Consider the following 15,803-nt stretch of genomic DNA (forward strand, 5'->3'; position numbering starts at 1 on the left):
TTTTGCCAACCACGAGTGTCTAAACCCTTGGTTAGGTTACACTGGGGCGTTCGAGGGAAAGAACTGAGTCAATAGAGAACCTTTTCCGGTGAGAGAAACCTAACCCAAAGCAGGCAGGCAGGCAAGCAGTATAGGGCGGGCCTTGCACCGGGCGCAGGGTAAACACATCGCCAGTTCCATCTCTTTCTCTCTCTGTAACCCTGGCTTGTTTGAAGACCCTTGACGAGGAGGTTCTGGCAGGACAAGGGGACAAGTTCCTCCGCATATTGGTCCAGCGGACGCGCGGAATAGAGGGGGAGGGAGACGATAGAAGGAAAACTACTGCAGGATGAAATACGAAACCGAATAGTTTGTACAAGCTATCGAGATGAAGTAATCTTCATTTGGAAACCAATATTTCAAGTATAATGTAGAGAGAGAAAAAAATATATATATCCTGAAGATAGATTACATATAGTGGAAGAAAACTTTGATATATAGTTTATGGTTCACCTTTAAAGTGATACTAAAACGTTAACAAAATTAATTATTATTAAAATACTTCTGCAGCAAAATGCGAATAAGTCATGGAAAATATCAGTGCTTCGCTACCTTTAGTTGTACCAAAGTAAAATAATTAAGAAGAAGGGTCAAAATTAATTAACCACGTAATTAACGTTGCCTACGAGGCATAGAGCCAAATAATTAAATATTTACTGGGCAAACCGATTTACATCAACCAAAAATATCCTGAATGTCTTAAAAACCTAACTTATTTTCACTATCACCTTTTAACCAAAAATGAAACTCAAAACTTTAAATTTAAACTAAGACACCCTTCCATTTTTAAAGAATGAAGAAGAGAAAATTAAGAATTAAAAAATATCTAAATTCTTGTTAATATAATGGCTTAACTACTTGAAAAATTTATATAAAAAAAAAGAAACATTTTTCAATCGTCACTAGGAATTTCAGGAAAAGGTTCTATAGCAGAATTAGTGAGTTTTAATTAAAAAGGAAAAATCGCTTAAAAAGAGCTACGTAATTCTAATGAAATGTTTCTCTTAATTGGAAGACAAGACAAGGAAATAGTTCCCGTCTTCCTTCCCACCCACCAACGACTTTCGAGCATCTGTCTCCTTGCCAACTTACAAAATAAAGAAGAGCTAAACCATTAGGGTAACCATACAGAGAAGTCTTTACTATTAAAGCATAACCTACACTGATTTCTTCTAAAATATTATTTAGCGCAATTTGTAACTCAGGATTGACACATTTTTCATTTCAAAATTCCCTGAAATTCGGTTATTTTCCCTGATAATTTTTACTTTCCCTGATCATATAAAATCACTTTCCTTGAAAAATTTCAATTTCAACTTTCATTTGTAGCAAAATCAGAATATTGCGTTTGAAAAAAGACTAGTACCATCAACTTACAATTATAAATATACCAATTCATGCTAATATTATTCAGATAAAATACCAAACAAATAGCAGATATCGTTCCTGACTTTCATGACAATTTTAAAATTCTGACACCCATCTTGAAAAATAATAATAATAATAAAAAACCCGACTTGAAATTCATACTACACTCTATGGCAATACAGTACTACCTACAACATTAACTCCTGAAGTAAATTCAAGATGAGATGAACTCAATCTCCGCGTAGTATAGAGATGGGTTCATATTAAGATGAGGAAAGAGTAAAAGGGGGGGAGGCACCAAAAGGAAGGGGTGGGACGGGCTAGAGAAAGAGGGTTAGAATGAAGCCCTAAAGCGTGCCAGACAACAATTTCCGGAGCCTCGCCAATTACGCCAATCCATCAAGACGTCCTATCAGAGCCTACAGCCCGCGAGACCGTCCGTACATACCTTATTCCACGAACTAGCGAGCGAGTGAGCGCGCGCGATCCGTGTTCCCTTTAAAAAGCGCGCGAGATTGATGAGAGGAGAAGCGAACTTACCAGGCAAGATCGAAGCAATGGCGCAAAAAAAAAGAAAAGAATACGGGATGAAGTATTAAGGCCCGTTTTCAAGCAACTTTTCCCAAGCTTTGGTGTTACTCAATTTGCTTATACTTTGAGCGGCAAAACCTTAACGAAAATGAGAAACACTGGTAACTTAGAAACTGGAGCTTGTCATGAAGTGAGGGAGGTAGGTCATAGATTCGAGGTAAAGCGAGGGAGACCTGGTGAGGCGCTACTGTCAAATTTGGGCTTAGGCTGCTACTTTTGATATAAAACCTAAATTTTTTCTCAAGACAAGAAAATAATTCTTGATTGAAAACGGGCCTTAAAAAAGAAAGAAAAGGGAAAAAATAGAGAGTGAAAGCAGGATCTTGAAGCGATCTACGTACGAGATGTTTTTCGGCAGCCAGCAGAGTGAGGTAATACGCGTTTAAAAGGGGGAAAAAACTTAAGTAGAGACGACCGACCGATAGATATTCTTAAGCCTAAATCGAGCTGGAAGGAGCAGAACCTCTCTCATTCTAGCTAGGCCTATATACTTTCTAGGAAATAACAAAAGAAAAGTAAAAGTAAAAGCGTCCGGTGAATAATTACCGAGACATTTATCGGGACAAAAGACCCTCTCTCTCTATCAGCTTCATCATTCATGCACTTTTAGCTTTTAGACACTTATATCTACGGCTATATAGTAGTAGCAGATTGGGCCGGGACTCTCTTCTATTTTCTTTCTAACTTTTAAACATACTGGAAATAGATACGCCCCCGTTTGAGGTTGCTATGACAACCGGATTATAGATGAGTTTACAAGGGACACTTCGAAACCGTTTTCGATCTTTTTGGGAAATATTAAAATGTAAAATTTAAATTTTGCGGTTAGATCAGTTTATGATAAAAATAAAATGCATTTATTATTTGCTTAAAAATGGATTAGGGCTTTTCAAAACGGTTCAAAGTGTATTGTGTAAACGCTGGCACATGTAACTACAGTAGTTCAGTGAATTTTGAAACACTTGACTTGGTATTTACTTCCTAATTAAAAAAGATACGCTAAAATTATATATTGTTAATTAATTTTTTTCGTGGAGTGACAAATTTACTCAAAAAATTTTCAAACTTCGTAAAGTTGAATTTTCTGACCTTTGACCCTTTTTCTCGCCTATTTTAAAATATCCCATCTTTCTACACACTTATCTGACACTTCCAAAACCCAAATCACATTATAAACCAAAATATACTACTTTTAAAAATGCTTAAAAAAGACATACACTTCCCAAAATAATTACATAACAACTCCTTCAATATTTTATAATATTAACAAAGTTTCCGACTAATCCGATAGTTACTGATATCCTTAATAAACTTAAAGAACACGCGCCGATTTTAATTACAAAATTAATCCCGGAAGCTGAAAACTAAATAACTAGAAGCTGTACATAGATACACCATGCAAAACCCAATAACAAATTCCAAGTAAAAACAAGCTTATATCAAAATTTGATGAGCTTGATTTTCAATACAGAAATCCTTCGCCGATTCCAGGAAGAATCCGTGTAAGCACGTTTAAGATTGAATAGGGGACCAGGGGGTTCGTCCTCATCGGACCCGATATCCCCGGCCGGATCGCGCAGAACGGTTGGTTTTACATCACTCAAACACGAAATAGATATACTGCAGGGGGTTTTCGAACCACAAGGCCAAAACCCAACAACCAGGCTTTAGTCCCTAGTGGTTTAGTTGTACAAACCCGGAAGAGATGATAGATATAATCATAGCTATTCGACGTAAATAGTTCGAGAACTCTGGCTGATTTATTTCATCAGTTGGGTGTAATGCTATTCCTATGGAGGGGGTATGTTAGTGAATATTTTCCTGTTTACTCGATCCCCAAGTTTTTAGTATGGTTGGATGGGGGGCAAATAGGACTATAACATACTCAAAGGACATCCCCGTATCTCAAGTAGAACCAGAGTTATGAGCCTCCAAAGTCGGGTGTAATGCTATTCCTATGGAGGGGGTATGTGTGTGAATATTTTCCTCAATTACTTGGCCCCTGTTTACTCGATACCCAAGTTTCTAGTATGGTTAGATGGGGGACAAATTGGACTATAACATACTCGAAGGACATCCCCGTATCTCTAGTAGAACCCGAGTTAAGAGCCTCCAAAGTTGGGTGTAATGATATTCCTAAGGAAAGGGGTATGTTTGCGAATATTTTCCTCAATTACTTGGCCCCTGTTTACTCGATCCCCACGTGTTTAGTATCGTTGGATGGGGGGTAAATAGAACTATACCATACTCAAAGGACATCCCCGTATCTCTAGTAGAACCAGAGTTATGAGCCTCCAAATTTGGGTGTAATGATATTCCGATGGAGAGGGTATCTTTGTGAATATTTTCCTCAATTACTTGCCCCCTGTTTACCCGATCCCCAAGTTTCTCGAGAGGTCAGGTTGCAACGCGCGCGAAGTTCAACGGGCAACGAGATAAATAACTGGTACTTATTTTGTTCCTAAACCATTTCCTTCAAAAATCCACGAAATTAAACCAGGAAGATCTGATCCGATACACCCTTCTTAAAACTTATTTTAACGATACAAACGCCGCAGCGGCTATAGCTAGGCGAGCGCGCGAGGTCGGGTTAACGAGAAAACGCTTTTCATTAGACAAGCAATATACAGAGTAGAAAGGCAGTCATATTCGAGCTATAGCACGTGGTTTAATCCCATATATATAAATATATAACCATTTATAGGCCTATGCCCTTGCTGCTTTTACAAGGAAAACCCCCATCAAGAAAAAGAAGAGCTCGAGCAGCGCATCTATTGGATTTGATAGAAATGTTTGCTCGTTGGCGCTAGGACATATACCCTTCCCTAGCTCACTCGTAAAATGTCGATATCATAAAATCCATCGCCCGAGATCTAAAAGTCCACATCACGTGTCTAGTTAACGACTCCCAATGGTCTATTAGATCTCTAGCTCAATCGGGTTCTGGATACAGGGTGTTTCTGAAAAGTCTGGCTGGCATAAACTTCTATCTCCATTTTGTTTACCACGAGGGACACTGTTTCAAATCGAGTTATGATTTGATTGAGTGTGTTTTAGGGATGACCCCTTAATTAATTAAATTAAAAATCAATGTCTTAATCAGTTTCTAATTAAAATTTAAGGGGTCATCCTTAAAATACTCATCAAATCATAACTCAATTTGAAACAGTGTCCCTTGTGGTAAACAAGATGGAATGGGGATAGAAGTTACATTTAAATAGTCTCAAAATTGATTTCCCAAAGAATATCCCCCTTAATTTATGGTATGCAGACTTATCAGATACACCCTGTATACAAAAATTGGAAATATCACAATTAATGTACTAATTACTGACGACAAAACTATGCAGGAAGTCATCGAAAGTGACGAATATTTCGTTTAGGGCAACCCACAACTCCTCTAAAGTCAAAACCCGTCCACCATCAATATTTCTACCCATCCTTGCTTAATCCTATATGTTTATCAAACTAGAACGAATTGGCGACTCAAAGTCTACTCTATCTACTAAAAGGAGGCCGCGTTCATCTTTCCCTCCATCCTTCAGAACCATGCAGTCGAGCCTGCCTCTCATTGGACCAGAAGGAAGGACTATGTAGGGCTACTTGAAGAAATAGTTAAGATTCGGTAACTTTCAACCTTAACAAAGTTATACATAGTTTCCACTAAAGAAAATTATGCCATTCCCTCAGTGTTGCCAGGCACTTAGTGAGTCAAGAGATTGAAGAGAGAAAGGCCAGCGGCCAAGCAGTTCAGCTTTACTCAGTAACTGGTCAACTTGACTCGCAGATGACCTGACAACACTGCACTTAAGTTTAAGCTGAAAGACTGGGAGTAATTATCATGGATAGGGGTCAAAACGAACAAGGGGTCGTGTCCCGCAGTAACCTGGCGCTATAATTCACTATGGACTAAACGGTCTCGTTTTAATTCAATGTACACGTCAAAACAGTAAAACAAGGATAATTAAGCCTGGAGTGGAAATGGCTTATCATAAAATTAAAACTGGTATGGAAATCCGACTCCTGAGGCTCCCGGAAAATTCTAAGAGCTTCCAAACCATTTAAGTCAAATAGCTATGGGGGTTTTTCGTATCCCTCAAACTTCTTTTGGCCCTTTTTTATGGTGAAGCCTTAATTCGGGACTCTGGGTGGCAATTTTACGATTACCGCTCTTGCTGCTCATAAACTTGGGGAAAGAAATTAATTTGAGGGATGCCCTATTTTGGCCGCTAACGTCGTAAAAACTCGACAGCTAAAAGGGCCGGGGCTTTTCGCGCTGGATATGGAGATGTTGATACCATCCAGGTCCAGGAGGAAGGAAAAAGGGGCAGCAAATATTTATCCAAAGAGTTTCCTCCGTACCTCGACGCCACGCTACGTGGAATCCCTTGAACCAAGCCCTTTTGCCTCGTCACTCGGTTAAGAAGATAACTATGGACAATTTGCTAACTAACTACCAGAACGATCTATTTAATGAGGCTTGGGTTAATTGGGCACGAGCAATTTAAAATATTCATTACGAAAATACCTAAAAACCCACGGGTTTTTATTCGGTTTTATGATCCAACATTAAGAAAAAAACCCCACTAAATAAAACCCATCACTAAAATCTTCAATTTTTGATGAATTTAATTTAAAAGCTAAAATAATATATTTTAAAAGATACTTGTGGTTTTAAACTCCTATTTTATCAAGAAGTGATATCTAGTTTATTAGGGTGAAGGTATAAATTCGACTGCACATTTAGAACTAGCTTTATCTCCAGTCCAAACGTATGGTAGGTCCGGAGTTAATACAGCCTCTAAATTACAACCAGCATCTCATTGGTTCTTGAAAATTCACGTCAGCGAGACGCGAATGACGAAAATTACAGTCATATTTTCCGACTGAGGAGAGTGTAGCGAAATATCCCGGCCTCCTTTTACGTCCCCCCTTGTATTTTGAAAGGGGGACTGGAACTATGGCGCACGAATACTTATAGGCATCTTATACCTTCTCCCTAATAAACTAGATATCACTTCTTGGTATTGTTTAACAATATTTATAATTTTTAATTAATCATTTTAAGATTATTTAACTAAGCAGTGACGTTTGAATATCAAATACAACTGACGCAATTTCTAAATACAAAAAAGAAACCCCAGAAAAACCTCAATAAAACCCGGGTTTTTTCCGAACCACGTTAAAACCCCACTATGGTTTTATAAGAGATCTTTCAAGTATATTACATTAGAACTCACTCCTCTCTTTATAGAAAACCGAACCATTTATAACAACGCCACTATCTTTCATAATATAAATCGTAAACGTAAGCTTTTAACAGCGAAACAGGCGCCTTTCAAACTTACATAATGAAGGAATATCGGGGTTTTTGGTCTCTTATCAAGGGTTTTTTGGGGGGAAGGAAAGCTATATAGATCCGCGTTTAAAACAACTCAATCGGAGCACCACTTTGAACCCCCTCTAATAAAAATAATCGTGGTTGGTTATCGAAATGCGCGCCTTTTACTTCCCCACCATTTTTATTAAGAGAGCTATATAGGATAGACGAGAGAGACAAAAAACTGAAGATACGGAGAAAGACTATGAACGGATGGAATAAAACGTCAAAAATCCCTCAAAATATAAAAGATATACTTTATATTTTCCCTTCAATACTAATAGACGCTCAAGATGAGACAGTTAGGGTTCGTGTCTACATGGATTTCCTGGAAGTCGGGGGGGGGGGAAAGAGTCACGTGTTTGGCCACTTTGTTCAAGGGCGTGCCAACTACGGGGGGGGCGAAGGCCCCCGCTCAAATTTCCAACTCTATGGGACAGCCATTTTGCCCCGGCCCAGTAGAAAATTTTGACTCATGTTGGCATGCCCCTGACTTTGTTTACGGGAGAGAATATCCAAAGACGATAGATATGGCTTAAAATATGATGGACTGGTAACGGTGAACCTTGGAGAAACGAGGTGAGACGGAGTAGAAATATTTGTGGGAGATGTGCGGCAATGCAAAGTCTCCCAGAGTACCTCGCGCCATCCCTAACTTTGGTAGAGGCTTGTTAAGAGCTGCCACCTACCGCCATTTAAAAATACAAGCTAGTTCTCACGAGTTAGCTTCTATTTTTAAGACACAGGAGGCATTGTTGACGTTTCCGTACCGTACAACCCTAACAAAACGCCTCTGAGGATGCTGGGAGGACTTCATGGTCGTAGATGGTGTGTACAGAGGCTTCGTTAGAAGATTTCTACTTCATCTCACCTCTAAGCTTGAACCCCCGTCTCTTAAAAAAGAGCCCATCCATAACGCCTAAATACTCATTCTCATTTTCCTTAACCATCCCATCGCTAGACTAGAGTTATAAAAAATATTCCTTTTTTTCTAGCTGAGATAAAAGCAGGCAAAAATCCCTTAAAAATCGTATCATCCACTTAAGGACAACATAAAGTCGAAGGAATCTAGATAACGTCCCAAGGAAAAGCTAACTTTAGCCTTTAGAGAGAGAAGGAAAGTAAGCATCGGAAAAAATTCGTTCAGGAGGACAGACCCGGGAAAGGAAAGGAGGGGGGGGGGGTTAAAGCTCCACCCCTAAACTGAACCCCCCCCCCCTTTACAAAGTCGGTTGACTGAAGGAGCTATAGCGTTTTCCAGGGCAAGGGTAAGGGATGAGGGGAAAATTTCAATTTTATCTAGCGCGATGTAATAGCGACCATTTCCTTAAAAAAAAAACGCTCCTAAAAATATTGGCTTTTTTCGCTTTCGATAAAAAACGGGGCTAAGAAATTCGATATAAGGGAACGTAAAAAAAGAAAAAAAAAAAAACTTGGCGGGCGGAGATGAGATGCCTGGATAAAAAAAAAAAAATAGAAATTTCCGTTCTACGCTTTTAGTTTTTTCAAATTTTTTGACGTTTTGTCACGTGTGTATAATATAATAATAGTAGAGGTAAGGACTAAGGTAGATTGATATATATGTCCACTGAGTCATGTGACATAATTTGCACGATAATACGTGTCATTATTGAAGAATTTATCAAATTAAAACGGCAATTAATAAAATATTATATCCTTAGATTCTTATATGTATAGTTTCCACGAAAGGAAGGTTTTGCTGTACCCCCCCAGTGTTGCCAGGCAGTTTTTGAGAAAAAAACTTAATAATGTAGATAGGAAGGCTATCAGTTCAGTTTCATACAGCACTTGACTAACTTAGTTCAGAGAGGGTCTGGCAACACTGCACTGAAGTTAAATCGGAAGCCATTGGCTGGTTTAAAAAAATTCAGTCTTCGCGAAAAAGCACGCCGCTCAAAGACTATTCCCTTAATTGACATCCCTCCCTAATCCCCCAAATTAGCCTTATTCCTGATCAGCGCCATCTACCCATAGCGGCGACTTTGAGAACTACTGTAAGCGGCAAGCCAATCAGATGTCGCTAAAATCTGGTGACGTCACTAACTGGCACTCTCGGGTCTTACCAAAAATGACGTCACCAGATTTTAGCGACATCTGATTGGCTTGCCGCTTACAGTAGTTCTCAAAGTCACCGCTATGGGTAGATGGCGCTGATCAGGAATAAGGCTAATTAAGTTAAATACGATAGATAATGCTTCAAATAATATCCAGATGGGCTTAAACAAACGCCTTTGCAATACAATTTAATAAAAAAAGAAACACTCACCCAAGCTGATGACATTTTTGAACGCACTTGTAGGGTGTTGTTGCCTGTTGACCTTTGACCTCATCGAAATTAATGCCGAGTTCGTTGTTGTCCAAGCATCCGATAAAAAACCATACTACTTCTCGTTGGTTGTTCAAATTTTTGGCATCATCTGCGAGGCCCCAAAAAATTATTAATTTAATAAATTAATACACATTCCAGGGCATAATTCTTACGATAATATTATAAATTTATGATCTAATAACCTTAGTAATAAAAAAATTGCTCCCCTAACCCTCGGTAGATTGATATGGATTACCAAATACCCTGGGGCTTGCATTATGCGAAGGAAGGGCGTTGTTCTTTATTAAATATATGGCCTTTGGCCCGGAAAAAGCTGTCATATTTGATCTACATTCAATTTACCAAAACTCAACGTTAGGCCTAATCCAACTAACCTAAGCCTAAAAACTCAGGTGTTGGCCGAGGGCTCGTGATGACGTAAAAATAACAGCCAATGAAAAATCGTAAAAGCTTGAAGAGAAAACGCGCCAGAGCAGCCAACCTATTATAGCAATTTTTGCCTTTTCCACGAACCTTGGGTGTTGGCAACCTTAACGTGAGCGTCCCCCTCGGGGCAAAATTCGCGTAACATTATAAATCCACTCGCATCACCGTAATTTACGATTAATTATGTTACATAATTAAGTAATTACGTAGAATAAACTAATCATAATTAATACCACGAATTATTAATAAGTTATAATTAAGAAAAATCGGCATTATTAAATAATTTATAATTGATGTCGGGTTTAAATTTTCTCTTTGAAATTGTAGTAGAAGGCCCAAGTTCAATCTACTTACATATTGACTTTTTTTTTTGCTATTTTATTTGCAACAGTCATTTTATTTGATACAAAAGCCTTGTTTTATTAGCGGCTAGCCATCTGTTTTCTGTTTGTCTTGAGTCCGCTTAAAAAGAGCGGTCGCGAAAGACTTTGGGAGGGGAGAAACTCTACGCCTACTGAGTTAACGCTAAAGAATCATGAAATGAAAAGATCGGGGAAAAGTTCCTGTAAGGAACTACTAAACTACTACTACGCTAAATTCTAATAATTTTAGAGCCCAAATAATCTCTATCCAACAATTGAATAACAATTATTTATATTATCAATTTTTAAATCAATTAACATCAACCGATATAACTGCCGATAGCTTTAGTCTCATCATGTTTGACAAAAAATTAGGCCCAGAGACGAACCGGCGCCCAACCAATCACGACTTGCCCAACCTTGAACTCTCACCCCCACGCTCACCCCGCTTTGGAGGGATTGAAAGGTCAAATTTAACACAACCTTCTTCCCCCTCTATTAGCCCCCTTGCATATATTATTATTAAAATAAGCCTATCTTATGGAAATAATTCAGTTTTATAATCAAAAACAATTTCACAGATTCGAAAATCCCGCTGTAATCGACTCACCTGTTGCATCCAGGTAGAGAGGGAAGTTTGATATCGCCGCGAAAACGAGGTAGATAGCGCTAAGCCTCGGCTTCATTGTCAAATTTTCAATTACATCTTTTTAAAAGCATTCACGACTTAATTTCACGATATTATATTCACTTACAACTTTAAGCTGAAACGTCTATTAATTAATTTAAAAGCAACATAAAAGTGTTTTAACTCTGTTTAATTCCAGGAAAGTTGAAGCAAAAATTTCAGCGTGGAGCCTAACTGACAGAAAAGAAGCACTTTCCGATCATTTCGGAATGCATAGCCTAGGCTGCTGCGCTGTTTTGGTCGCCACGTAGTCACGTGATACCTTACCGACGTCAACCTAATAAAATAGTTCAGTCATTGGAAGCTGTAGCATTCCGAACATTAAATTCCACTACCACCTTATAGCGTTTTCCTTTGGGTCCTCGCGGAGCGCTCCCAAGGAGCAATAAAAATGGTAGTAGTAGTTTCCAGCTTCGTTAAAGACTGTTTTTGAAGAATAGGATCTCCTAATTTTATTCCTCCATGGGAGCGCTCCGCGAGGACCCAAAGGAAAACGCTATTTAGCTGTCACTAACTTAACGGGGGAAAAAATAGAAGGGGGCGTGGAAAAAAAAATTTTGCAGAAAAGTGGGAAATTTGAATCAAATATGAAAATAAATCCATAATCTAATAAACAAAATAAGCTTTGAATTCCTTGTGAACAGAAATTATACTGGTTTTATTAAACAAACATTAAATTTGTCAGAATTACAAATGAAATGACAAATATTTTACACAATTCTAATTGATAAACCTGTATTACTTAAAACTTCCGTTGCATTAGCAGTTTCATTTGGATCTGCTGTAGTTTTAACAACACCATTTTCATCTATGACCAGCAATTCGGGCGCTGAAGGGTTTGCAAATACTTGACCGATGTCCTTCTCATCAGTGTCGTTAGACACTTCTATCACGTACATTCTCAACTTTTTCCCTTCTTCTTCCTGTTCTATGGGAACGTCAACTCCATCATCGTCTTGTACTTCGAAAACGTACTGATTCAAATCCACTTGAAGGTCCCTATTATTCTTCTTCTTTTTTCTGCAATCTTTCATCGGCAAAGACTGTACGACTTTAATCTGATTTGTCGGAAGCCCCGATTTAATTTTAACTTCTTCCGCTAAACGAGTTGCTTCGGGGTCGATTAAAACTTCTTTTTTAGGTCTACCTCTTTTTCTTTTAGGGAAACGAAACATATCGAATGATTTATGATCATTGACCAATTTCTGACCCATTTGTCGAGTCTCAATCTCTTTCAATTCTTCTATCGTAAATTCTTTCCCAGCGAGAGACGATGTTTTCTTTAAAACTTCGTCTAAAATATTCATCCCTTTTTCTAACAATACTTCTTCGTTAACTTTCTCATCCTTTTCAGGGAAAATCACGTGATTGGCTGTATTTTTTCGTATATTAAAATCGAATACTTGATGCACCAATCGAACGTGTTTGACTAAATTACCGGTAACGTTACAAGAATAACCGCAAATATGACACGAAAAGGGTTTATCATTCGTATGAATAATGGCGTGTCTTCTAAGATGATTTAATGTTTTAAACTTTTTATCGCAGAAATCACAAGGGATCGTCGGTTCATCGTGAGTTTTAACGTGAAGATTCAACCGTGATTTATTAGGGAATTTTTTTCCGCAGATATTACAAGCAAACGGAGTCACGCCGGTGTGTTTTTCTAAATGCAACTTAAATATGGATTTCTGTTGGATAATTCGGTGACAAATGGGACATTCAAAGACTTCGCGATCAGTGTGAACCGCTATATTATGTCGTTCGAGATACGATTTTGATTTAGCTAAATATCCGCATATCTCGCAACAAACGTTATCGGTAGCGTGAACCGTTTTCGTGTGAGTATTTAGTCTGGATTGATTAACAAAGGCCTTTCCGCAAATTTCGCAAACATAGTCTTTTTTGCCAGTGTGTATTGCCATGTGTTTCAAAACGTCAACTTTGGCAACACCGCGATATTCGCAAAAGGAACATCTAAAGGGTTTATCGTTTTCGTGACGTCTGACGTGAATTTCTTAAAGTTTCAAATCAAAGGGGGTTTTAATTTACGGTTACGAGAAACTCTTAAAAGGAAAAGTTCAACTATAACATTATGCCTTAAAAGGACGGCCTTTTTCTAAAAATAAATAAATGATCTCTTATTACAAAATAATTGGCATTTAATTAGTCTTAAAAATAATCAAGGACTACTGCGCCATCAGCCATTGGTTTAGTGGCGTCTGCTAGCCAGAACCCTTCCCTTACCTCTCTCAGCCTCTGAGCAGGATCGGAAATAAGCACAGGGCACTCGACATAAACTTTTCTCTAAATTAAAAGGACTGTAAAGCAGGCATCGGCGGGGTGGGTAAAAATTATTTGAAATACGTCAGAGGCACGTGACCAAGGAGAGGCGTGGTTCAAAGAAGCTTAGTTCGTTTTATTTCAAAAACTACCACTTCATGGAATTGGCGCTGCAATCTCGCGAAAAACAAGGACTAGATGTTAACTAGTCCCACTCCATGAGGAGCCTTTGTATCTTGGCATCACGTGACGTATTTCGAATAATTTTTACCCACCCGCCGATGCCTTCTTTGCAGTCCCTTTAAGTTTTGATAGCTTGATTATGAAGATATGACACTATTTTTGTCCTATAAATTTTCCAGTCGTCAAAAAAAAAGGGGGGGGGTCACTGGACACATGTCCTATAAGAAATTTTACTTATTTCCAGCCCTGCCTATGAGAATTCAACCAATCCCATAGGGATAAGAGGTTCTTGCTAGCAGACGCCACTAAAGCAATGGCGGCGGCGCAGTAGTCCTTGATTATTTTTTTTAAGACTAATTAAATGTACTAATTATCATATTGTAATAAGATTGTCATTTATTTATTTTTTTAAATATGTTTCCTTTAATTTATATTAAGAAAAAGGCCGTTTTCTTTAAAGGTATAATATTATCATTATGTAGGCTGAAACTTTAACTATAATATAGTTACCTAACGCGTGTTTTAAAGAGAATTTCTTGTCGCAATACATGCAAGTGTAGCGACTTTCGCCAGTATGAGAAAATTGATGACTGACATAGCCATTATAACTTTTATATTGAATATTGCATTCTTCGCAATAATATTTTGGTTTATCAGGATCCTGGCATTTCCCTATAAAAATTATTTCATTGGGAATTTAATTAAATAAAAATTAAGTCTTCAATCTAAAATTAAAATTCTAATAAGACATTTACGTTTTTTTCTAAGTTTAGTCGTTTCTCCTGCAGTTTCTGTAATAACAGCTTCACATTCAACGTAATCAGGATCATCGTAATTGACAAAGTTCTCAAAAACGGATGGTTTCTTCCGCTTTCTTTTAGGTTTTTTATTTTCTAAAACGGCGATTAATGGACGGAAAACATCCAGTTTTTGAAGATGAACAAAGCATCCGTTAATTAGTTTCTCATCTAAACCATTTTTGACAAGCTGTGACTGTAAAAATAAAAAACATTCAAATTAATTAACATTCTCGATAGTTAATTAATTATTAAATTATTAAAAAATGTATAAAATTATTTAAAATACCGATGTCTCTGAAGAAACTACTTTTCTTGGAGAAAAATGTTTTCTTTTAGGTTTTATACGAGTTTGGGTTTGGGATCTTTTGCTTTCATCATTTATTGATTGGTTTTCCACAAAATATTCAGATTCTTCGATTTCATTTCTATTTAAATAAAGAAAACTCGATCAAATTATCATTACGTCAACTATCAGACAGTGCACTGTGAATTAAAAATATATACTCTTTGACTAGTGAAACAGGAGAATGCGGCAATATTTCTTCAGCATCTTGCTGCAATAAAGGGTTAGGAGCAATAGTTGCATTATTATTTGCATTGGAAGCACTTTTCGCTTTTCTAGAACGTTTCCTAGTTTGAATAATGGACGCTGTCGGTGTGCTAAACATTTTAAATTAATTAAAGTTTGAAACCAATGTAACTTTATTAATTAATAAAATTCTAATTAATTTTACCTTTGTTTTTTATTTTTTTGGGGATCAGCAATGACTTCAGTTTCATCCCTGTAAATGTATTTATTTTTTAAAAAAAAAAAACTGACCGAAAAAAAAATATAAACACAGCTCAGATATTACTTTGGTTTTTGAACAGGTTCTGCTGTTGATTTATTTAAATTTAATCTATTCTTTAATTCCTCAAAAGCTTTGGCTTGAGCTTCATGGGGAAGGGATTCCAATAATTTTAATATATGATCGACCTATAAATTAATTTAAAAAATATTTATAAAATAAAAAAAGCTATAGCATAAATATCGTCATTGGTACAGCGTTACCTAACCTTACCTTGTTTGTCCTGTACGGGCCAAGGCTTAAATTAATAAAAAACAAATAATACCATACCTGATCAACAGCTTCGTTGGACTGCATAGATTTGTCAGTATCTTTTTTCGGCATTTTTTTATCATTATTCATGATAACTAACAAAAAACCCAATTAATTTTAAGCATTAACTTTTGAAATACGGGAAGAGATACCGCCAGGTTCGCGACGAAATTTGATGTGATGGCTTTTTACAGATCTATTAAATAAATAGGCGAGCGCCCACTCGCCAACTG

The 15,803-nt window shown here is 37.4% G+C and overlaps 2 protein-coding genes across 4 annotated transcripts in view; both read right to left on the minus strand.

Annotated features, from left to right (window-relative positions):
- The window catches only part of LOC149709904 (uncharacterized), a 380,702-nt gene extending 369,308 nt beyond the window's left edge, over positions 1–11,394 (minus strand). For both annotated transcript variants that reach the window (XM_089858152.1, XM_089858151.1), the window contains exons 1-2: positions 11,127–11,394; positions 9,666–9,816 (exon numbers count right to left, since the gene is read on the minus strand). In XM_089858152.1, the coding sequence (XP_089714278.1) occupies positions 9,666–9,816; positions 11,127–11,202 (227 nt within the window). In that variant the 5' untranslated portion in view covers positions 11,203–11,394. The remainder of the gene's footprint in view (positions 1–9,665; positions 9,817–11,126) is intronic.
- Positions 11,395–11,834: 440 nt separating this feature from the next.
- Positions 11,835–15,800, minus strand: LOC149709908 (uncharacterized). 2 transcript variants are annotated; one of them, XM_089858161.1, is made up of 8 exons: positions 15,589–15,800; positions 15,325–15,446; positions 15,205–15,252; positions 14,975–15,130; positions 14,757–14,895; positions 14,426–14,657; positions 14,181–14,342; positions 11,835–13,221 (listed from the first exon to the last, which is right to left on the minus strand). In XM_089858161.1, exons 1-8 carry the CDS (start codon positions 15,658–15,660, stop codon positions 11,915–11,917), a joined length of 2,238 nt encoding a protein of 745 aa, XP_089714287.1. In that variant the 5' UTR covers positions 15,661–15,800; the 3' UTR covers positions 11,835–11,914. The 2 variants fall into 2 exon arrangements, with proteins under 2 accessions (XP_089714287.1, XP_089714286.1); XM_089858160.1 differs by having other exon boundaries at positions 14,426–14,663.
- Between the last annotated feature and the right edge of the window lie 3 nt (positions 15,801–15,803).

Source organism: Phalangium opilio, unplaced genomic scaffold (genome assembly GCF_054372755.1).
Source record: "Phalangium opilio isolate 3A_F unplaced genomic scaffold, DU_Popi_V2 ptg000011l_1, whole genome shotgun sequence".
In the NCBI taxonomy this organism is placed as follows: domain Eukaryota; kingdom Metazoa; phylum Arthropoda; class Arachnida; order Opiliones; family Phalangiidae; genus Phalangium; species Phalangium opilio.

Coding starts and splice junctions, on each gene's coding strand:
- LOC149709908 (XM_089858160.1), bottom strand. CDS start 15,660: ATGAATAATGATAAAAAAATGCCGAAAAAAGATACTGACAAATCTATG. Junction 14,664..14,756: donor TAGTTTCTTCAGAGACATCG/GTATTTTAAATA, acceptor TTATTTTTACAG/TCACAGCTTGTCAAAAATGG. Junction 14,343..14,425: donor GACTAAACTTAGAAAAAAAC/GTAAATGTCTTA, acceptor TAATTTTTATAG/GGAAATGCCAGGATCCTGAT.